The 24,193-nt window shown below is 38.7% G+C and overlaps 1 protein-coding gene across 1 annotated transcript in view; it reads left to right on the forward strand.

Moving 5' to 3' along the window:
• The window catches only part of SLC6A1 (solute carrier family 6 member 1), a 150,097-nt gene that overhangs the window by 116,276 nt on the left and 9,628 nt on the right, over window positions 1–24,193 (forward strand). Inside the window, exons 6-10 of the mRNA XM_075287611.1 lie at window positions 4,734–4,866; window positions 5,199–5,333; window positions 5,422–5,525; window positions 10,189–10,313; window positions 12,354–12,466. Coding sequence (XP_075143712.1) covers window positions 4,734–4,866; window positions 5,199–5,333; window positions 5,422–5,525; window positions 10,189–10,313; window positions 12,354–12,466 — 610 coding nt within the window. The remainder of the gene's footprint in view (window positions 1–4,733; window positions 4,867–5,198; window positions 5,334–5,421; window positions 5,526–10,188; window positions 10,314–12,353; window positions 12,467–24,193) is intronic.

Raw genomic sequence — 24,193 nt, forward strand, 5'->3', positions numbered from 1 at the left:
CATCCAGGATCCAGGAACTGATTAAAAGCTACAGGAAGCGACTAGAGGCTGTTATCTTTGCAAAAGGAGGATCTACTAAATATTAATGTCACTATTCTGTTGAGGTGCCCATACTTTTGCACCGGTCAAATTTTGGTTTATTGCATATTGCGCATTTCCTGTTAGTACAATAAAACCTCATTTCAATTCTGAAATATTACTGTGTCCATCAGTTATTAGATATATCAAACTGAAATGGCTGCTGCAAACACCAAAATATTTAGAACTAAAAATGATTAAGATTAATAGGGGTGCCCAAACTTTTTCATAGGACTGTATGTGATAGACTTCAATGTACAATTTGCATTGTGGCCAGGGAGATTTAAAGGGAATGTGTGAGCAGAAAATTACCTATTTTTATTGTTTTATATTATACATATTTTTTAAGAATTTTTGGTACATTCCTTTATATTTTCCATGTTAATATCTGTATTTAAAAAAGATCCTAAATACAGTTTGGTCACCAAACCAATTAATATGCTCCGTAGGGTATACCCCAGATTGTTGTGTCTATGGCCCATGATCCCTCTCCTGAAAACCAGAAATTTTAGAGCTAATGAAAAAGCTGGACTGTTTTCCAAAAGTGATGTTTGTTTCTGTTGTTTGCTGCTTCTATGGGTGCCCATGCAGCACCAACTAGTTTATTGACATAAGTTCAAGAAAAAATTGGTGTACTCACTACCTAACTTGCAGTGATCAATCTGATCAATGTGTCTGTGGTTTGCTATATGCAATAATCCTATGCTGCTGCTCAAACTGATACTCCGGTAACTGCTAAAGTAACACTCAATGTGCACTTCACCTTGTAACCATGGAACAAGGAAGTGGGAACTAATGGCTTGCCCTGGTGAAATTGAGGGTGGGAAATAGTCCAATGTGTAGGAACTGGAGGAGGCAGATGGGTCCTGTCTGATATTGAAACAGTACCTGCCTGGCACCCTTGGATTGATGACAGTAGTCAGTACTAGTAAGCACTGGGTCTTGCTGTTTTTCTAGACTGTGACCTCTTACATTTAAAAACATTGACCTAATGGGCCATGACAGCTTATGTATTGTCCTTTGCCAAAAATTGATGCTTTATGTTTTGAGGGTGTCTTGCCCCTTTCCCCACGATGACATTTACAAGGAGAGAACCACAGGGTTATCAAGCAGAGACAACTTTCCTTGAAAAATAATGATGGCTAGGTGTTTTCTATGGAGACTGTATGCAAATACAGAGAGGATTCCAGTAAGTGGTATTCCCATACAGGAGTCAATCGCACGTAGCTGCTGATGCCAAGACCAGAAACATGCCTACCAGTGCCAACACCACCCAAGCTTGTATTAGATTTACCCCCAGCAGGTCTTTTGGATGTTTGAACATCAGGTGGAACTATTGCGGCTGCCACCATCCTTTTCCTTTGTTACTTTATCACCTTCCTCAGTTTTATGTGACTCAACATAGCAATGGGATTACTATATGCCCTCACAAGTCCAAACAAATTTTGCTCCTAATGCCCCTATCAGCACTACTATCAGTAGTATACCCCCCTGCCACTACTATCTCCACCAACGCTCGTGTCTTTCACTTCTATCTCCTCTACATCAAAAAGACATCGCCAGTTCTCATCCAACTCATCAAAATGAGCTACTAGAGAATGGGATCTGTGAAGACATGGTCAACAGTACAGACAGACAGCATAATAAATTACATGTTGAGGAGGAACACACAGAACCCTCAGTCAATATTTGTTGTTCACAGCTTTCAAAAACATCTTTAGTCTCAGTATGACAACAATATGGCTATTGGCATGGCTGCCAAAACCAGATGTACTGTTGCCATTGCAATCCACATTCGTATTGTCAGTTGTAGTACTTGCAGTACTTGTTTCCTCCTCTCCCTCATTTTTTTCTCCAGCCCTATTTTTTTCCAGTCATTTTGTTTTATTATTTTTTTAACAAAAATATTTTAAAAAAAATTGCAAAGCACTAAAAGTCATCTGGTCAATGAGTAATGTAATCTGTATCAGGCAGTTTATATAAAATAATAAGATTTTTTTTCAGACTAGTGTAGGCTTTTTTCAGATTAGCACAGACTAGACCAGTGATGGCGAACCTATGGCACGCGTGCCAGAGAGGGCACGCAGAGCCCTCCATGCTGCACGCGTGCGGTCGCCCGGATCGCTCACCAACAGGGAATCCGGTACAGGATTCCCCGTTGATGAGCGATCACTGCCTTCAGTTGTATGTGCAAATGCACATACAGCTGAAAACTGTCAGGGTAGGCCGCGGATCGCGCGACCGCGGCCTACACTGGCTGCAGAGTTTGACCTCTGCCCCGACGCGGGCGCGATGACGTCATCAGCGCCGCCAGTGACAAGAAGGTGGATGCCGGCGGCTCTTCAGGGGTGAGTATGAGAGTAGCTCACTGTGTATATGATGTTGGGGGGAGCGCTTATAATACTTGGTGGGGTGTATGATACTGGGGGGGAGTGTATAATACTGGGGGGGCTTATAATACTGGGTGGGGTGTATAATACTGGGGGGAGTGTATAATACTGGGGGGGCTTATAATACTGGGTGGGGTGTATAATACTGGGGGGAGTGTATAATACTGGGGGGAGTGTATAATACTGAGGGGGCTTATAACACTGGGGGGAGTGTATAATACTGGGGGGGCTTATAATACTGGGGTGGCTTATAATACTGGGGGGTGTACTAAAGAGCATATAATACTGGGGGGGGGGCTATTTATAAGCACACAATACTGTGTGTGGATGCCACTGTGGAGCATATAATCCTGTGGGGGGGGGACACCTACTGCGGAGCATATAACACTGGGGGGCTACTGTGGTACTGTGGAGAATATAATATTGTGTGGTGGGCCCACTGCAGAGCATATAATACTGTCTGGGGTCCCCTCACTATTTATATCACACAGTATCTGTTTTATAGCAGACGTGATATTAGTACAGGATGTAAGAATATTACACGGTAACTATAAAACAGATCCTGTGCGATGTAAATAGTGAAAATTAATTGTTCAAAGTACCAAATGCCGAGACCTTTACATTTCAGTACAACGTTGTTTGTATTATTGAAAGCTCTGTAAAGCCCCACATGACTGTAATTTTTGGTCAGTAACTGTCCGCAATTGTGGATCCGCATAGTATTAAGTCTATATTGTCGTGTTGGCGCTCCGCGAAAATTTTGTGGGTTTTGGGTTGCAGTTTGGGCACTCGGTCTCTAAAAGGTTCGCCATCACTGGACTAGACTATATATTAGGAGAACACACCACAAAAAATACTAAAATAACAGATTTTTTTTTTTTTTTTAGATTAATGAGATTAGAGAAAAGTATAGATTGTACTACTGTGTTTGTATATATGTGCACTTGTGCATACAGAGAAACCATTAAGCAATTTTTTTTTTCAAATTAACACTTTGTATTTGGTCACCAAAGCAGAAAAACAACCCATGAAATTACAAGATTATTTTTTTAATATTAGCACAGACTAGACTGTATATTGGATGAACACACTAAAAACACTGAAATAATAGAGATGCACTTTTTAAATTATCAGAGGCTGCACTACTATGTATTATATATGTGCACTTTTGCATACAGAGAAACACTAAAGCAATGAATATTTTTTTCAGGTTAACAACAACACTTTATCATTTAACATTGTGTATTTGGTCACCAAAGTGGAAAAAAACCTCATGAAATTACAAAATTATTTTTTTAACATTAGCACAAGATAGACTGTATTGGTTGAACAGCCAGAAACATTGGCTAAATCAGTGCTTTGCTCTTAGAACAATATTTAATTTTAAAAAAAAAAGTATGTACAGAATGTGTATGGAGATGTAACTGCTCTATTGCACAACAGACAGAAAGAATAAAATTAGTGGCAATGAAAGGGTTAAATGTCTCTGTAACAGAAGCACAGACTCCCCCATTCTATGAACCTATCCTATCTCTTGAATTCTAGCACTAATCTGCTTGTGTAATTGCTTGATTCTCTAAGTTCTCCTAGTCCTCTAACTATTGCCTAAATTCCTATTGCTTTTTCTGTGTTGTGTTAGCCTATGATGCAGTGAGATGGATTACAGGTATATTTGCCTGTTCACCATTTACAGCAACTAAAGGTTGAACAAGCTTTTATATTCCATATGACATCAGCGCTGTAAGGTCCACCTACCACTGTCAATTGGTTTGGAGGCTGTCAGGTGTTTCTTTAACATCTCATTGAGTCACAGACAGTTTCGGGCATTGCATATGGGTAACCTCTGTATTTCATTTTCATTTTCTCATAGCACATACATTTTAGTTAGTCTGAAGCAAACAACCATTTGTAAAAAAAAAAAAAAAAAAAAAACAATTTGGAATATTCGGGTCAAATAACATTGACCATAGAGCATGACAAAGTGGTCATCTGTACCCTTGGTATGGGCTATTGAAAAAACACAAAAAAATGGTTATGTCCTTAAGGCCTAAAGCAGGTCAAACTGGGTTAAGGGCAGTTAGGACTATTGTACTACAAATTATCATTTCTTACATAAAAAGTCAAAATTTAGGACAATATCTTTGAGAATGCTCTCTTGGAATAGGGATTGCATCCCTTCCTGTTTGCCAATTGATTTCTTGTTGTACATTTACAATAATAAAGCTATTTCTCTCTGGTTTTGTTCATTTTGTTCTTACATTTCAGACGAAACATGCACCAAATGACAGATGGTTTGGAGAAACCGGGTCAGATTAGATGGCCTCTAGCAATCACTTTGGCTATTGCATGGGTGCTGGTCTACTTTTGCATCTGGAAAGGGGTTGGCTGGACAGGAAAGGTAACATAATTGTTATTTTTGACTGATTCTCAGGTTCTATTTTTGGGTCAAGTAAATAATAAAAAATTTTATTTAATTTTTTTATCAAATTTGATTTATATTAAGCAAGTCTATGCTATATAACAATGAATACAATTTTCTTTGTTTCATTTTTTCATACTGTTTCTATGAGCCAAATTTGTATGTAACCCTAATTTACGGAATAATAATACATTGCCAAAATGGCAGCTAAGTGATAAATCTGAGAGCACAACTATAGTTGAAAGAATTGTTTTTGATTAAAACTTATACCGTGGGAAAATCATGACTGATATTCATTTGTTCCCTTCTAGGTAGTTTACTTTTCGGCCACTTACCCTTACATCATGTTGATCATCTTATTTTTCCGAGGTGTCACCCTCCCTGGAGCAGTGGATGGGATTTTATTTTATATCACTCCAGATTTCAGTAAACTCTCAGATTCGGAGGTAAAAAGAGACATTTTTTCATTTTATTTTTAACTATCTTACATATGAATTAATGCAATCGTAACACATTTTCTCATCTGGGACACAGGTGTGGCTGGATGCTGCTACCCAAATCTTTTTTTCATATGGTTTGGGACTTGGGTCCTTAATTGCCCTTGGAAGTTACAATCCATTCCACAACAATGTTTACAGGCAAGTAAAAAAAAAAAAAATCACACAGTTTTTCTGTTTATGAGGCCATTGTGCATTCCATGTCCCTTGTCTGTTTTTGATGGCTGAGTGTTTTGCATACATTTTTAATTAACCTTTATAGTAATAACGAATTTAATTGTTCTTTCTTTTATAACCATTTTTGAATTGAGGAATTTCAGACATACATTAAAAGGGTTTTTCTACTAACAAAACCATAATTAAAATTGCAGATAAGTGAAAGTTTTTGCAAATATAAGTAATTAAATATTTTACAGAAGTTTAAAGATTCTCAAACCAACTTAACGTTCACGGTCTTTTGTCTTCATCAGTTGCCAATGGATAAGACGATGAATGCAAGAAATTTCAATGGTGTGGCACTTGTCAGAAATCTAGCAATGATGTCCTTATTGTGGACCAGTTATCAGACAGAGACACTACATGGATGAGAAGATATCCTAGACACAATAAGGAAATCAAGGCTGGGTTTCTGATAAGTCCCAGACCATAGAAAGTTCCTGGCTTCATTGTCTTATCCATTGGTAATCTATCAAGATAAAAAAATATCACCATTAAAATAGTTAGAGAAAATTTTTAAAAGTCAACAAAATTTTAAATCAACTATGTTTGACTGTTTACCGAAAAAGCCCTTATAGGGATTCTATCATTAAAAAAAATAGTTTTTAACCTACAAGCACTTAAGAATTGCCTTTAGAAAGGCTATTCATCTCTTACCTTTATTTTGCAGGTCCGTGCTACTGTTTTTGAATTTTTCTTAATTATGATAATTGTAGGACATTCTCCCTGTGCTCTGAGCACAGCATTGTCATTGATTCTAATGCTGCCTCTGTCTTCTGCTACTGACGCATTTACTCCTCTTCTTCCATGAGACCACTGCAAAGTGGCCGACAGAACAGCCAACTGCGCATATTCTGTCGGCCATTTTGTAGTGGTCTCATGTAAGATGAGGAGTGAAGAGGAGGAGACGTGTCAAGAGCAGAAGACAGAGGCGGTGCTGGGATCGATGACAATGCTGTGCTCTGAGCACAGTTAGCATAAAGAAGAAATTAAGAAAAATTCAAAAACAGCAGTGTGGACCTGCAAAATAAAGGTAAGAGCTGAAAAGTCTTTCTAAAGGCTATTCCTAGGTGCATTTAGTTTTAAACAGTTTTTAATGATGGAATTGCTTTAAGAACAGATACATTGATATCTATTAGAGATGAGCGAACAGTAAAATGTTCAAGGTTCGATATTCGTTTCGAGTAGCCCCTCAATATTCGACTACTCTAATCAAATATCGAACCCTCTTATAGTCTTTGGGGGGAAAATGCTCGTTTCAGGGTTAGGCAACATTTGATCAAATTATACTTACCAAGTCCACGAGTGAGGGTCAGGCTGGATCCTCCGAGAAGTCTTCTCCGTGCAGCGTCCCCGCGGCACTACCAGCGGACATACGCAGTCGGCTCTGCCCAGGTCCGATGCCTGGCAGAGTGAATGAAGAGCCGGAAGACGCCGCGGGGAAGCTGCACGGAGAAGACTTCTAAAGGTAGGAGAAGAACCAGCGTTGATTGGCCGACTGTATAGCATTCGGCCAATCAATGCTGGTTCTGCATCGAACTTTTACATTCGAATAGCGAGTGGTACTCGATCGAGTACGAGTATTTCAAATACCGTAGTACTCGATCGAATACCCACTCGATCGAGTACTACTCGCTTATCTCTAATATCTATTGTTCATGTGTCAAAACAGACAAAGACACTAATTGTTTTAACTGTATATCAAAAAGACAGACACATGAATGCACTTATTGTTACTATTTTTCACTGATGTGTGAATAAGGCCTTAATTCTTTATTGTGATCTAAAATGTCAAAAGGTGATATATGTATTGTATTTGCTCTTTCTTTTGCTTGGGATCCTTTTACATTTTAGGTAAACAAAATGCTGTACCATGTGAAAAAGGCCTAAACATTTTACTGTTAATGGAGTAAAAGAGATAATCTCTGTTGACTGTTGACGTTAACGGTCCGATATAAGATATATATATAGATATATACTGAGCAAAAGTTTTAGGTGGGTGTTGAAAAAGCAAAGTAAAGGCAAAGTAATAATGTTTTTAAAAATAGAAGTGTTAATAGTGTTTATTTTCTGCTAATTAAAATTAAGTGAACAAACGAGAAATCTAAATCACATCAATATTTCATGTGATCACCCTTTGGAGGAGGAATCCTGGAAGTGATGATATGGCCCCCGCAAAGCTCTGATGTCAACATCATGCAGTCTGGTCTGTCTGGGATAACATACAGAGACAGAAGGATTGGAGCAATCCTACATCCACAGAAGATCTGGGCTTAGGGTACAACCTCCCTGCCAGAGTACCAAGTATAATTGATGAAAGGCAAAGGGCAAAGGTCACATCAAATATCTATGGAATTAAGATTTCTCAGTATTATTGTTATTTTGCAAAAAAATAAACTATTAACATTTTTGAAAGCATTTGTATTTTGCAACATTCTTCCACACTTGCCTAAAACCATTGCTCAATAATGTGTGTGTGTGTGTGTGTCTCTCTCTGTATATATATATATATATATATATATATATATACAGTCCTATGAAAAAGTTTGGGCACCCCTATTAATCTTAATCATTTTTAGTTCTAAATATTTTGGTTTTTGCAGCGGCCATTTCAGTTTGATATATCTAATAACTGATGGACACAGTAATATTTCAGGATTGAAATGAGGTTTATTGTACTAACAGAAAATGTGCAATATGCATTAAACCAAAATTTGACCGGTGCAAAAGTATGGGCACCTCAACAGAAAAGTGACATTAATATTTAGTACATCCTCCTTTTGCAAAGATAACAGCCTCTAGTCGCTTCCTGTAGCTTTTAATCAGTTCCTGGATCCTGGATAAAGGTATTTTGGACAAACAATTCAAGTTCAGTTAAGTTAGATGGTCGCCGAGCATGGACAGCCCGCTTCAAATCATCCCACAGATGTTCAATGATATTCAGGTCTGGGGACTGGGATGGCCATTCCAGAACATTGTAATTGTTCCTCTGCATGAATGCCTGAGGATTTGGAGCGGTGTTTTGGATCATTGTCTTGCTGAAATATCCATCCCCGGCGTAACTTCAATTTCGTCACTGATTCTTGAACATTATTCTCAAGAATCTGCTAATACTGAGTGGAATCCATGCGACTCTCAACTTTAACAAGATTCCCGATGCCGGCATTGGCCACACAGCCCCAAAGCATGATGGAACCTCCACCAAATTTTACAGTGGGTAGCATGTGTTTTTCTTGGAATGCTGTTTCTTTTTGGACGCCATGCATAACGCCTTTTTTTATAACCAAACAACTCAATTTTTGTTTCCAAAATGAAGCTGCCTTGTCCAAATGTGCTTTTTCATACCTCAGGCAACTCTATTTGTGGCGTACGTGCAGAAACGGCTTCTTTCTCATCATCTCCCATACAGCTTCTCCTTGTGCAAAGTGCGCTGTATAGTTGACCGATGCACAGTGACACCATCTGCAGCAAGATGATGCTGCAGCTCTTTGGAGGTGGTCTGTGGATTGTCCTTGACTGTTCTCACCATTCTTCTTCTCTGCCTTTCTGATATTTTTCTTGGCCTGCCACTTCTGGGCTTAACAAGAACTGTCCCTGTGGTCTTCCATTTCCTTACTATGTTCCTCACAGTGGAAACTGACAGGTTAAATCTCTGAGACAACTTTTTGTATCCTTCCCCTGAACAACTATGTTGAACAATCTTTGTTTTCAGATCATTTGAGAGTTGTTTTGAGTAGCCCATGATGCCACTCTTCAGAGGAGATTCAAATAGGAGATCAACTTGCAATTGGCCACCTTAAATACCTTTTCTTATGATTGGATACACCTGGCTATGAAGTTCAAAGCTCACTGAGGTTACAAAACCAATTTTGTGCTTCAGTAAGTCAGTAAAAAGTAGTTAGGGGAATTCAAATCAATAAAATGATAAGGGTGCCCATACTTTTGCACCGGTCAAATTTTGGTTTAATGCATATTGCACATTTTCTGTTAGTACAATAAACCTCATTTCAATCCTGAAATATTACTGTGTCCATCAGTTATTAGATATATCAAACTGAAATGGCTGTTGCAAACACCAAAATATTTAGAACAAAAAATGATTAAGATTAATAGGGGTGCCCAAACTTTTTCATAGGACTGTATATATATATATATATATATATATATATATATATATATATATACACACAGATGTAGGAGAGTGAAGTCAATCCTCTGCACTGCTGCAGTGTGATATCTTATCACAGAAGACATCAAAAAACAATGAAACGTCGTAAAATAATGTATGACTTTTTATTGGCTGTTGTCCTCTGGAATTAGATATGATGCTGCTGCAGTTTACACAGTTGCAGAAGTTTGGATTAACTCTGCTATATCTTTGCATATTTATGGTCTAAAATACAAAAAAAAACTATATTCAATTCTGAGAGCCACAGTCTCTTCATAGAGGAGGTCATCGGACTGATAAACTTCAGACCCCCGCCAATCCGCCATCCTAAGGATAGACCATCAATTTTACGTTCTTGGAAAATCCCTTTATTTACAGTGTATGTGTTACATTGTATTGAATTCTAATTTATCTTTCTAGAGACTCAATCATTGTCTGTTGCATAAATTCTGGCACAAGTATGTTTGCGGGTTTTGTCATCTTTTCCATTGTTGGATTTATGGCACACGTGACCAAACGACCAATAGCACAAGTTGCAGCTTCAGGTACAAATGTTATTGTAGTTTTCACAGTAATTTTAATGGTATTTTTGTTATTCTATTTTCTTGACATCATATTGGAGGCAGTCATATTGCCTCAGCAAATGCTCTAAGCTAGAGTTCACACTACCATTGGTGTCTGCTCAGCAGGTTTCCATTAAAAAAAAACAAAAAAAAACGGACACCTAACTTAACGGATATAAATGGACTGATAGCTATCAGGGTTTTTTTTAAAAAAAAAACGGACACTTACTGTCCTTTTTTTCAGCATGTAGGATTTTTTTGTCCACTTGAAAAAATGGACATGGTTGTAAACGGACACTAAAGGACATGAGATAAAATCCCACTGAAATCAATGGACATTGCAAATGGACCAGTTAGCGTCCATTGCTAAAACCTTGTACGGACACTGCCCAGCGGACACCAACCGTAGTGTGAACGCCCCCTATCAACAACAGTTCCAGATATTTGCTTAATAAGCAGTTACATGGGCATAAAAACCTTGATCTGAAAATACAAGAGTGTTGTTGGCGTTACCTATTGTCAATGATGGATTCTGTGTTATCTGCCTTCAACTTTATAATAGCCTTTCACTTTAGCGTCAAAACATGTGAGATATTGTACTGTAAAATTGCCAAAAACATTTTCATTTTTGAAATAGAGGGAATTTGACAAAACATCATCACTAATTTGCTGTTGTTGATGTTTGATGATGTGGCACATCTGTGGCACAAGGCCCTCTCTTGCAGCAAAGACTTAAGACATCCATGTTTTGTGCTTCACTTACGACTTGCTATGAATGTGGGTAGAGCGGGAGTAAGATTGAGGTGGTCCAGGCTAGGGTCATATTGGGGCAACATATTTAGCTATACAGAACATCTACTCGATTTGCTGTTCTGGAAATTATAGCTGAGCCCCATTCTTATGAATAGGACTGAGCATGGCCATATGACCAATGGGCGTAATGTCACTGGCCTGAGAAGGGGAAGCTGAATGTAATATCACAGTCCCATACAATCCCTTTAAATCCTCTCTGCTCTTTTGGCCTTCTCCCCCAAGCTGTCCATGACTTCTTGTATCAGAGACCACTTTGCCTACCCATGTAATAGACATAATAACATTGTTCATCTGTTATAAAAGTCAGATTAACCACGTCTGACCCTGTTGCACAATAGGAAGGTGCAAGACAGTGCTCTGTGTTTTCAAAAATGACCAGCTAATTGCTTGTTTGAAGTATGGGTGTTCCTCCTAACTCTCCCAAACACGGATACACTCCATTTGGCTGGCAAAGAATATACAAATCAGTTTTCCTTGGCAGAAAAGAAGAACTTGGTCTAGTGTGACCTTTCGGAAGGTAGTTTCCTATACATCAATGCTTGGTTTTTCATGAACACTAATGGCACAATCTAGAAATATATCCAAGCCAAAATAATTCCTCCAAAAGGAAGAGGTCCCATCTGCAGACTTTTTGATTCTATACACAGCAAACGTTCAAAAGGTTGAAGAGAAAGATCTTCCTTTCTACCAAGGAGGACAAATTTCCATATTCTTTCCCAAAATTCATAGAATGGCATACATGGTCTAATAACTCCTTGTGCACTGTAAGTTGGTATCTCCTTTATGAGACATTCAGTATCCTGTCTGTACCTCTGTTTGGTTGAACATGCATGGTGGTTTCAATAGAGATATGAGAGAAATCTAACAATAGCTTATTCTCTGGGCAACAAAGAATTGAGCATTATAAAATCTATCATGCCCATTCTTCCTTCCCTCAACATTATATGTCGGGGAGTGGCTGGAGATCCCCATAGCCATTAGATATTCAGCTGGTTCTATCAAAATTGGTCAACATTTCTCTTATCTTTACGTGGTCTTTATAACTATTGGGCTTTGTACTGTTGGTAAAGCAATGACATAGACGTTAACTGGCAAATAAGCTAAGAAAGAGAAAATAAAAAGGTTAAAGTCTACCTAAGTGTTTCGTGTTATACTATATGCCTAAGAATTGGATCTGTATAACAGTATATTATCATGTTCTTCTTCCAGGGCCAGGATTGGCATTTTTAGCTTATCCAGAAGCAGTCACTCAGCTGCCCATTTCTCCACTTTGGGCTGTTCTCTTCTTCTCCATGTTGCTGATGCTTGGAATTGACAGTCAGGTATGTCTTTCTTAAAACATATATTCATAAAGTACAGAAAAGACAAGAATGAGGACATACTCTATATGTAAAGCTATAGCATGCACCATGCAAAACGTTCGGCCCCTGGCAACATCTATTCAATATTTGATTTTGATGCTTTTCTATGAAGATGTGGAGTAAGAATATGGGATTTTAATCTTTCATATATCAGCTAATATATGCTACCCATAATACTTTTAATAATAACAGTTTCTTGCCATTATCTTCTACAGTAGCTATAGTAAAGGGTACACCAATATAGGTTGTACTTTAGTATCCTCTATGTATATTGTGCCCTTTTTTAATTTTTTCCCATATTATGATTTGGAATCCATTTCCTTCAGAACATTACATTTTCCGATGGGAAATTGTCAAGTTGTCCAGGATCACAATGTAATCTGGCAAGCAATGAAACGGGTACAGAATACATAATAGTTCCATTATAAATGGAAACCACAACAATAGGGTAACCTGAACCTAACCTAAGTTGTGCATTTTGTATAGGAAACACATTTTAACAAGGTTTGCAAGCCCAATAGAAGCTGTACCTCTATGTAAGGGACAGTGGTGACAAAGTGGTGCAGCAAAGTCAGTAATTTTAATTTTAAGGTATTTTGGTATGAAAAATATTAGTAATCTATTCATAGGATAGAGGAAAGATTAAATCAGTAGGGACCTGACAACTGAACCCCCCCACAATCCTGGATATTTCACCCCATTGTGAATGTAGCTGCTGCAAAATCAGTCAAACCCTAGGTGAACACTAATGCACACCAGATGGCCAGCACTCTCATTGAGATGAATGGGAATGGGGGTGCATAGGCATCTACCAGGCATCTCGCAGTGTCTGTATTCTCATCCGGGATAAAACACCCCTCATTCTCAGGATCAGGGGAGGTCTCAGTGATTAGACCCTCATGATACCAGATGAAACCAGAACAGCATTGTTACACTAGTTTTGTGTTGCTACACTATTCCGCACCAGAAATACGTTTGCATTCCATTTGACCATTTGCCTGCAGAGTCTGTGGGATCTAAAGAATCACTTGGTAACCCAAATTAGAGAAAAAGCAATAAGTCCATGTAAGTCTACAATCGGATGGACTTGCATTCAGACTAGCTACCATTACTCTTCTGGTATCCGCACCAGTCAGAATGCTAAAGAGGACCTTTCACCACCTCTACTATCTCCAGTTCTGTTTACCCTTTGATAGGTGCGGTGTCACTGATTCTAGCGCAGTTGGAATATTTTCTCTAGCCTTTAACATCCCTGAAGAATTGATTCTGTTAGCTACAACACCCAATATGGTAACTAGCGTCTCGGTTGCCTATTTGACAATAAATAGCCTAATCCAAATATTGGGTGCTGAACAGAAATTATTGATTGGGAGCCCTAGGGGCCACAAAAATTTGTAACTGTGCCAGAATTAGTAGAGTTGGAGATAGTGAAGGTGATGAAAGGTCCTTTAACTTGTTCCACATGCTGATGTTACATTGCTGGGTGATCTACACCCTTGTATGACTATGATGTATTACACTCCATCCTATCAGGTCATCTATGTCAGTTTCATCAGGCGCTCACAGCACCATAAGCCGCACACATTTATTACAAAGTAATTCATCACTTTGTGCAATTATAGTGAAATATACCATGTCGTATCAAGTCCTTCCTGGTCGCTCTGGACATTCACAGCAAGATAAGCGTCACATATTAATTACATTAGACACAAAGGCCGCACCGATTATTAATAGAGCAGAGTTTGATGGTTTTGAAATTTTATTTAAGAACTTCGGCCTATAACTGCTAAATTCCTGGTGGTGTAAAATATATTTAAATACCAACTTGAAACTGGGTAATATGGTGCGAACCCTGTGCTGTCAGCATCTGCACCCAATATGCTAATTAGTTGTCAGGTGGGTAGTCCTGGGCTGGAGTAGGTAGTCTGGGACCGCCCACCTGACAGTAGAGAGTATAATCAGCTTATTGGGTGCTGACATTAACAGGAATGATTACTCAGGAATGGTGGGAGCTAGAGATAAAATTCTAACTGTATCGGTGGATGTGGTGAAAGGTTCTCCTGAATTACACAACATAGATTATAAAGTATTATTTCTTCTTAAAGGATCTTTTCATATTGGTATCTACTCTGCAGGTAGCATGATATAGAGCAGGAGAAAATTAATATATAGTTTTGTGCATAAAGTTTCAGCCCACCTTGCAATTTATTTATTGCAAACCTTGCTCTATCTATGGCTTAGAGTCATGTTGGCAGTCCTACTTGGTGACTGACAGCTATCTCTGTATGCATGGTCATTTAGAGAAGGCTGTCAGTTACTATTAGTACCGCCACATCAATCTTCTCTGCCTCTCCTGCTCTATAACATGCTGTTGGTACAATAAACAGCATTTTCATGGTAACAGGTTCCCTTTAAATGTGGCAACAATTTTTTTTTCTATTCACTGTCTATGCTCCACGGTCCTCAGATAGGTCAGCATGATCTTAGTGACAAGTTCCCTTGTATATTGCAGTGCGGTGATGCATAAAAACGGCTATCTCTGCTTTCATGCATAGGTAGATTAGAATATTTTAATTCAATATGCCATTGTCAGGCAGTTACATACAATAAAATGTGCAGAAGCAAAACATTTTGTCTTGAAGAAAATAGACATTCCGGTCAGAGAAAGTATTGAAGCACTTGTAATATCACTAAAACATCATGATTCATGATGCTCCGAAGTGACCATGCCTTTGCTTCACATATGAGTGCACAGGAGTCTTGACAAGTGCTGCGGTCATTTTCTCTACAGTTGTCAAGTCATACGAGGAAAGTAGGTCGCTCCATGCCTCAGGAACCGAGAGAGGATCAGTGAGAAAAATATTTCAATAATGGGGTCTGCAGCATATACAGTCCTCCAGATTCTTTATGAAATATTGACCATGAGTGACTCAATAGTCAATGAATCTGCAGTGCATGCATTTTTAGCTGCTAACAAGTAATAGGGTCTAAGTACATGAAGAAGTAAAATTGGTTTTCGGAATACGCCTGGCAGCGACTAAATACAGTATGACAAGTCTCATTAATCATATTACTGATTGCACATGTCCTTGCAAGAATACAGTGTTCATCCAGATCACCATGGATGTGCCTATGATCCTGCATGTTTCTGGGCTCCAATGCAAAATAAGGAAAAAAGCCCCCACCTCCCATATATCATTTATAAAACTGCTATCTTCTGGCAAACCTTGAAATTACTACTTGTGCCCTTCCCCAGAGATAATTGCCTTTAAATATATATTTGGATGATAGACTATACTGGGGTCCGTATGTTTCCTCTGCGGATTTCTGCTTCCATTATACCTATAGGGAAACCGCCAGCGTTTCCGTAGGTATTATTGACACGCTTCAATTTCCAAATCCACAACAGTTTTGGAAATCGCAGCATGTACACTCTACATATTTTAAGCAGCTGATCCTGAGGATCCCGGGTGTTGGAACCCCATTAATAGTTTTTTTACTTTTTAATTAGGAAACACCTAGAGTATTATTAATATGGGACACTATTTAAAGGGGGTACACAGGGAAGTTAGTAAGTCACCATGTAGTGATAATATCAGTATAACTAAGTTGGGGGCCCACTTGGACATGTTCATTTCCCCCGTCATCAACCCCTAGCTACGCCTCTGCCCGAGGGGTACCCATATTCTTGGATTCCCTCTATACATTTTAGTGTATGGAGGGATCAGTGAAAATGGCCGAAAATAGGACATGACCTGTTTTCACAGTCTTTGATAACAGACCCTTAAAATAGCCCCCATTCACTGAAAGTAAAATGAATGCTGCCGTTAAAGCAAACAGACATCACACGACTAGTTTTCACTATCATGTGAATGTAGCTGTACTGTGTTGGATATTATACGGGATTGCCATGACTGCAAAATCCCATATAATGGTGCTAATGTACTACTGCACCCTTTATAAGAACCATGAGTACGCCTGCCCAACTGCATGGCTAATGTGACACTGTGGATGATATTTTATATTTGCTCTTACAAAATGTCTTCTAGTTCACTGCACCTTTCAGACTTAAATTCTACTATATGGAATACATTGTCTCTCTGTTACTATTTTGGACTGATACAGGGATGAGCAATCATAGAAAAGCCAAAGATTGGCCTGGGGCTGTATGCCTGTAGAACTATCAGCACGGAGCGGAGAGGATGGAGCTGTTGGTTTAGCTTTAGGTGGTAGAGGAAATGCGTGGTAAAGATAAGCAGCGTAATATTACAGAAATAAACTCATTTTATGAAAACATTTATTTTTAGACATTTTTTTTTTACTAAGTGAAGATTTATAAAATTTATATTAAATGTAGAAACAGATATAATCTTTCATGTATATGCTACTAATATATATATATATATGTATATATATATATATATATATATATATATATATATATATATATTACTGTATATAGTATATTCACATTTTAGTATCTAATTAAAAAATCCTATTTGCAAAGTAGAGGAAAATATAGCAAAATTATGTCTCAGTTATTTAATTCCAAAGCATACTATCATACTACCATACTGTCTGCATTATAAAATATCACTACAAGGTACTTTGGCCTGTTGCATAGAAAAAATCTCCTCGGACTTGTAAAGCACTATGGGGCAGATTTACCGTAAAGCACTATGGGGCAGGTTTAGTGTAAAGCACTATGGGGCAGATTTAGTGTAAAGCACTATGGGGCAGATTTACCGTAAAGCACTATGGGGCAGATTTACTGTAAAGCTCTATGGGGCAGATTTACCGTAAAGCACTATGGGGCAGATTTACCGTAAAGCTCTATGGGGCAGGTTTAGTGTAAAGCACTATGGGGCAGATTTAGTGTAAAGCACTATGGGACAGATTAACTGTAAAGCTCTATGGGGCAGATTTACTGTAAAGCACTATGGGACAGATTAACTGTAAAGCACTATGGGACAGATTAACTGTAAAGCACTATGGGGAAGATTTACTGTAAAGCACTATGGGACAGATTTACTGTAAAGCTCTATGGGACAGATTTTCCATAAAGCACTATGGGGCAGATTTACTGTAAAGCACTCTGGGGCAGATTTACTGTAAAGCACTGTGGGACAGATTTACTGTAAAGCACTATGGGACAGATTTACTGTAAAGCACTATGGGACAGATTTACTGTAAAGCACTATGGGGCAGATTTACTGTAAAGCACTATGGGGCAGATTTACTGTAAAGCACTATGGGACAGATTTACTGTAAAGCACTATGGGACAGATTTACTGTAAAGCACTATGGGGCAGATTTACTGTAAAGCACTATGGGACAGATTAACTGTAAAGCTCTATGGGGCAGATTTACTGTAAAGCACTATGGGACAGATTAACTGTAAAGCTCTATGGGGCAGATTTACTGTAAAGCACTATGGGGCAGATTTACCGTAAAGCACTATGGGGCAGATTTACCGTAAAGCTCTATGGGGCAGGTTTAGTGTAAAGCACTATGGGGCAGATTTACTGTAAAGCACTATGGGACAGATTAACTGTAAAGCTCTATGGGGCAGATTTACTGTAAAGCACTATGGGACAGATTAACTGTAAAGCTCTATGGGGCAGATTTACTGTAAAGCACTATGGGACAGATTAACTGTAAAGCACTATGGGGAAGATTTACTGTAAAGCACTATGGGACAGATTTACTGTAAAGCTCTATGGGGCAGATTTACCGTAAAGCACTATGGGGCAGATTTACCGTAAAGCTCTATGGGGCAGGTTTAGTGTAAAGCACTATGGGGCAGATTTAGTGTAAAGCACTATGGGACAGATTAACTGTAAAGCTCTATGGGGCAGATTTACTGTAAAGCACTATGGGACAGATTAACTGTAAAGCACTATGGGGAAGATTTACTGTAAAGCACTATGGGACAGATTTACTGTAAAGCTCTATGGGACAGATTTTCCATAAAGCACTATGGGGCAGATTTACTGTAAAGCACTCTGGGGCAGATTTACTGTAAAGCACTGTGGGACAGATTTACTGTAAAGCACTATGGGACAGATTTACTGTAAAGCACTATGGGACAGATTTACTGTAAAGCACTATGGGGCAGATTTACTGTAAAGCACTATGGGGCAGATTTACTGTAAAGCACTATGGGACAGATTTACTGTAAAGCACTATGGGACAGATTTACTGTAAAGCACTATGGGGCAGATTTACTGTAAAGCACTATGGGGCAGATTTACTGTAAAGCACTATGGGACAGATTTACTGTAAAGCACTATGGGACAGATTTAGTGTAAAGCACTATGGGACAGATTTAGTGTAAAGCACTATGGGACAGATTTAGTGTAAAGCACTATGGGACAGATTTAGTGTAAAGCACTATGGGACAGATTTACTGTAAAGCACTATGGGGCAGATTTACTGTAAAGCACTATGGGGCAGATTTACTGTAAAGCACTATGGGACAGATTTACTGTAAAGCACTATGGGGCAGATTTACTGTAAAGCACTATGGGACAGATTTACTGTAAAGCACTATGGGGCAGATTTACTGTAAAGCACTATGGGACAGATTTACTGTAAAGCACTATGGGGAAGATTTACTGTAAAGCACTATGGGACAGATTTACTGTAAAGCTCTATGGGACAGATATTCCATAAAGCACTATGGGGCAGATTTACTGTAAAGCACTATGGGGCAGATTTACTGTAAAGCACTCTGGGGCAGATTTACTGTAAAGCACTATGGGGGAGATTTACTATAAAGCACTATGGGACAGATTTACTGTAAAGCACTATGGGACAGATTTACTGTAAAGCACTATGGGGAAGATTTACTGTAAAGCACTATGGGGCAGATTTACTGTAAAGCACTATGGGGAAGATTTACTGTAAAGCACTATGGGACAGATTTACTGTAAAGCACTATGGGACAGATTTACTGTAAAGCACTATGGGACAGATTTACTGTAAAGCTCTATGGGACAGATATTCCATAAAGCACTATGGGGCACATTTACTGTAAAGCACTATGGGGTAGATTTACTGTAAAGCACTCTGGGGCAGATTTACTGTAAAGCACTATGGGGGAGATTTACTGTAAAGCACTATGGGACAGATTTACTGTAAAGCACTATGGGACAGATTTACTGTAAAGCACTATGGGGAAGATTTACTGTAAAGCACTATGGGGCAGATTTACTGTAAAGCACTATGGGGAAGATTTACTGTAAAGCACTATGGGACAGATTTTCCATAAAGCACTATGGGGCAGATTTACTGTAAAGCACTATGGGACAGATTTACTGTAAAGCACTATGGGGCAGATTTACTGTAAAGCATTATGGGGGAGATTTACTGTAAAGCACTATGGAGAAGATTTACTGTAAAGCACTATGGGGCAGATTTACTGTAAAGCACTATGGGACAGATTTACTGTAAAGCTCTATGGGACAGATTTACTGTAAAGCACTATGGGACAGATTTACTGTAAAGCACTATGGGGAAGATTTACTGTAAAGCACTATGGGGAAGATTTACTGTAAAGCACTATGGGGCAGATTTACTGTAAAGCACTATGGGGCAGATTTACTGTAAAGCACTATGGGGCAGATTTACTGTAAAGCACTATGGGACAGATTTACTGTAAAGCACTATGGGACAGATTTACTGTAAAGCACTATGGGGCAGATTTACCGTAAAGCACTATGGGGCAGATTTACCGTAAAGCACTATGGGGCAGATTTACCGTAAAGCTCTATGGGGCAGATTTACTGTAAAGCACTATGGGGCAGATTTACCGTAAAGCACTATGGGGCAGATTTACCATAAAGCACTATGGGGCAGATTTACCGTAAAGTACTATAGGGCAGATTTACCGTAAAGCACTATGGGACAGATTTAGTGTAAAGCACTGTGGGGCAGATTAACTGTAAAGCACTATAGGAAAGATTTACTGTAAAGCACTATGGGACAGATTTACTGTAAAGCTCTATGGGGCAGATTTACTGTAAAGCACTATGGGACAGATTTACTGTAAAGCACTATGGGGCAGATTTACCGTAAAGCACTATGGGGCAGATTTACCGTAAAGCACTATGGGGCAGATTTACCGTAAAGCTCTATGGGGCAGATTTACTGTAAAGCACTATGGGGCAGATTTACCGTAAAGCACTATGGGGCAGATTTACCATAAAGCACTATGGGGCAGATTTACCGTAAAGTACTATAGGGCAGATTTACCGTAAAGCACTATGGGACAGATTTAGTGTAAAGCACTGTGGGGCAGATTAACTGTAAAGCACTATAGGAAAGATTTACTGTAAAGCACTATGGGACAGATTTACTGTAAAGCTCTATGGGGCAGATTTACTGTAAAGCACTATGGGACAGATTTACTGTAAAGCACTCTGGGGCAGATTTACTGTAAAGCACTATGGGGTAGATTTACTCTAAAGCACTATGGGGCAGATTTACCGTAAAACACTATGGGACAGATTTAGTGTAAAGCACTGTGGGGCAGATTAACTGTAAAGCACTATAGGAAAGATTTACTGTAAAGCACTGTGGGGCAGATTTACTGTAAAGCTCTATGGGGCAGATTTACTGTAAAGCACTATGGGACAGATTTACTGTAAAGCACTATGGGGCAGATTTACTGTAAAGCACTATGGGGCAGATTTACCATAAAGCACTATGGGGCAGATTTACCGTAAAGCACTATGGGGCAGATTTACCATAAAGCACTATGGGGCAGATTTACCGTAAAGCACTATGGGACAGATTTAGTGTAAAGCACTGTGGGGCAGATTAACTGTAAAGCACTATAGGAAAGATTTACTGTAAAGCTCTATGGGGCAGATTTACTGTAAAGCGCTATGGGGCAGATTTACTGTAAAGCTCTATAGGACAGATTTAGTGTAAAGCACTGTGGGGCAGATTAACTGTAAAGCGCTATAGGAAAGATTTACTGTAAAGCACTGTGGGGCAGATTTACTGTAAAGCTCTATAGGAAAGATTTACTGTAAAGCTCTATGGGGCAGATTTACTGTAAAGCTCTATGGGGCAGATTTACTGTAAAGCTCTATGGGACAGATTTACTGTAAAGCTCTATGGGACAGATTTACTGTAAAGCACTATGGGGCAGATTTACTGTAAAGCACTATAGGGCAGATTTACTGTAAAGCACTATGGGGAAGAGTTACTGTAAAGCTCTATGGGACAGATTTAATGTAAAGCGCTATAGGAAAGATTTACTGTAAAGCACTATGTGGAAGAGTTACTGTAAAGCACTATGGGGCAGATTTACTGTAAAGCACTATAGGGCAGATTTACTGTAAAGCACTATGGGGAAGAGTTACTGTAAAGCTCTATGGGACAGATTTACTGTAAAGCGCTATAGGAAAGATTTACTGTAAAGCACTATGTGGAAAATCTGCCACTGTGATAAATTTGACACATTTTTTTTAGATTGTCTAAGTTTCCAAAAGTAGTAAAGAGGTTATGCCACATCGTTGGTCGCTGATCGATGGTGGTTTGACTGTTGAGACCCCCCAATGATCCTGAGAATGGAGGGTGTATATTCCCCCAATGTTAATGCATTTTCTGAAAAAATCAGTCGAACTCCTGGTGAACTCAGATGCACTTCTGCTCCCTTTCATTACATTGGGAGTGTTGGAGATAGTGGAAGTGGAGCATTCAGATAACTCTGGTGCTCCCATTGAAGTTAATGTGTATGGGGATCCATCTATATCCACCAGGGTGTTCAGGCGCTCTTTCCACGGCTGTTATTTACAGCGGTATTCAGATCCCCATGACCAATCTTAGTTTTCCAGAAGGTTTTTCATAGAAAGGCTTTATGTGAAGCTTGCAAAGTTGCAGAAAGTCGAAGTCATACAACGGTGACATACTTGCAATGATTGGTTGAGCTGCATTGCTTTCCATGCAAATCTATTCTCCAGAATGTAATTAGGAGAAACCTCGCATCATGTCAGTAGGCTTATTAACTGAGTCATGCATGATGTTAAGGGGGCTGCCCCTAGAGGGCAGCATACAGATGCACTGTTCTCCTAATTACATCCTGGAGAATAGATTTGCATATTTTTTACCCAGAATCCCTAGTGGAGCAGGAATGACTTGTAAGTCTCCATATGCCTATGTAGGCACACATTCTCCCTAATGTGTATGATTATCCCCTGACCCTTGCTTTCCATGGTGAAACTTGTGTATATACAATGAATCTTCTGTGGCTAAAATCTTCTTAAAATGATAAAACAGTTACTTCCAGTTTAGCAACTCACCACCTCTGATAATGGCAAAAAGCACCCATAATCCCTGCAATGGGGGCCCAAAACTATCAAAAATAGCAATGAAAAAAGTTTGAATGAGCTCACCGAATCTTGATGCAATCACTTCAAGGTGCACGTCCTACACTCCTGGACTCTTAGGAGCTACCGTAGTAAATCTCCATGACAAGGTAAGTAGGTCCGCATCACTTGAGTGTGTTGAGTGTTAAAATTTCACTTTTAATTCAAACAGATAGCAAACATACAGAGATCATGGTGAAAAAGAAGGAAAACCAATACCAATACGCTATGAATAAGGGACATGGTAGTCCCAAAACGCATTAGAGATTGCAATTTTTAAGCACATTTTTTCCTTCTTTTTCACTATGATCTCTGTATGTTTGTTATCTGTTTTTAAAAGTTATGAATTAAAAGTGAAATTTTAACACTCAAGTGATGCAGACTACTTACCTTTTCATGAAGATTTATTAAAAATAGCAATTTTAGTGCAAAAATTCTGACTTGCGGAAAAAAATATGACTTTTTTTCATGGCACAAGCCAGTATAAGCAGCCCCATAGTGATCCGTGAAAGAAATTTCATTGTCAAGTATTTTTCTCTGTTCTTCTAGGCCCTTTAACACTAAGACATGTTCCATTACCTCAAATGGGTTGTTCAGGATTATAAATATGGGCTCAATTTTTGTGAAAACAGCATCACACTTGTTCATCGGTAGAATTTGTCATTGCAACTCATCTCCTCTGAAGTGAAGAATAAACCTGTGGACAAGTGGCACTGTTTTGGGAAGAAAGCAGCTATTTTTTAAAATTTAATATTAGATATTCAACTACTTCCACCATAATTAAAGGGGTATTCCCATCTACATAATTATTTTTAAATTTGTAGATAATTAAAAGTTAAACATTTTTGCAAATATAAGTAATTAAAAATTCTGCAAAGTTTTAAAGATTCTCTCTTACTTTCTTAGTGGTGACGGTCTGTTACCTTGATTGGTTGCCATGGATATGACCACTAATGCAGAAACTTTCTGAGGTCAGAAAATAAGCCATGATGTCCTTATTGTGGCCGAGATCTCTTCTTATACATGTAATGTCCTTGTCTGATAACCCAGCGACAATAAGAAAATCATGGCTAGGTTCCTGTCAAGACCCAAACCATAGAAAGTTTCTGCATTAGTGGTCGTAACCATTGGCAACCGATCAAGACAACAGACTGTCACTACTAAGAAAGTTCCAGAAAATCTTTAAAACTTTGCAGAATTTTTAATTAGTTATATTTTAAAAAATGTTTAACTTTTAATTATCTACAAATATAGATAGGATTATGTACATGGGAATACCCCTTTAAGCTTAGTAATTGCATGGTGTGTG

The sequence above is a fragment of the Leptodactylus fuscus genome, chromosome 9 (genome assembly GCF_031893055.1).
Source record: "Leptodactylus fuscus isolate aLepFus1 chromosome 9, aLepFus1.hap2, whole genome shotgun sequence".
NCBI lineage: Eukaryota > Metazoa > Chordata > Amphibia > Anura > Leptodactylidae > Leptodactylus > Leptodactylus fuscus.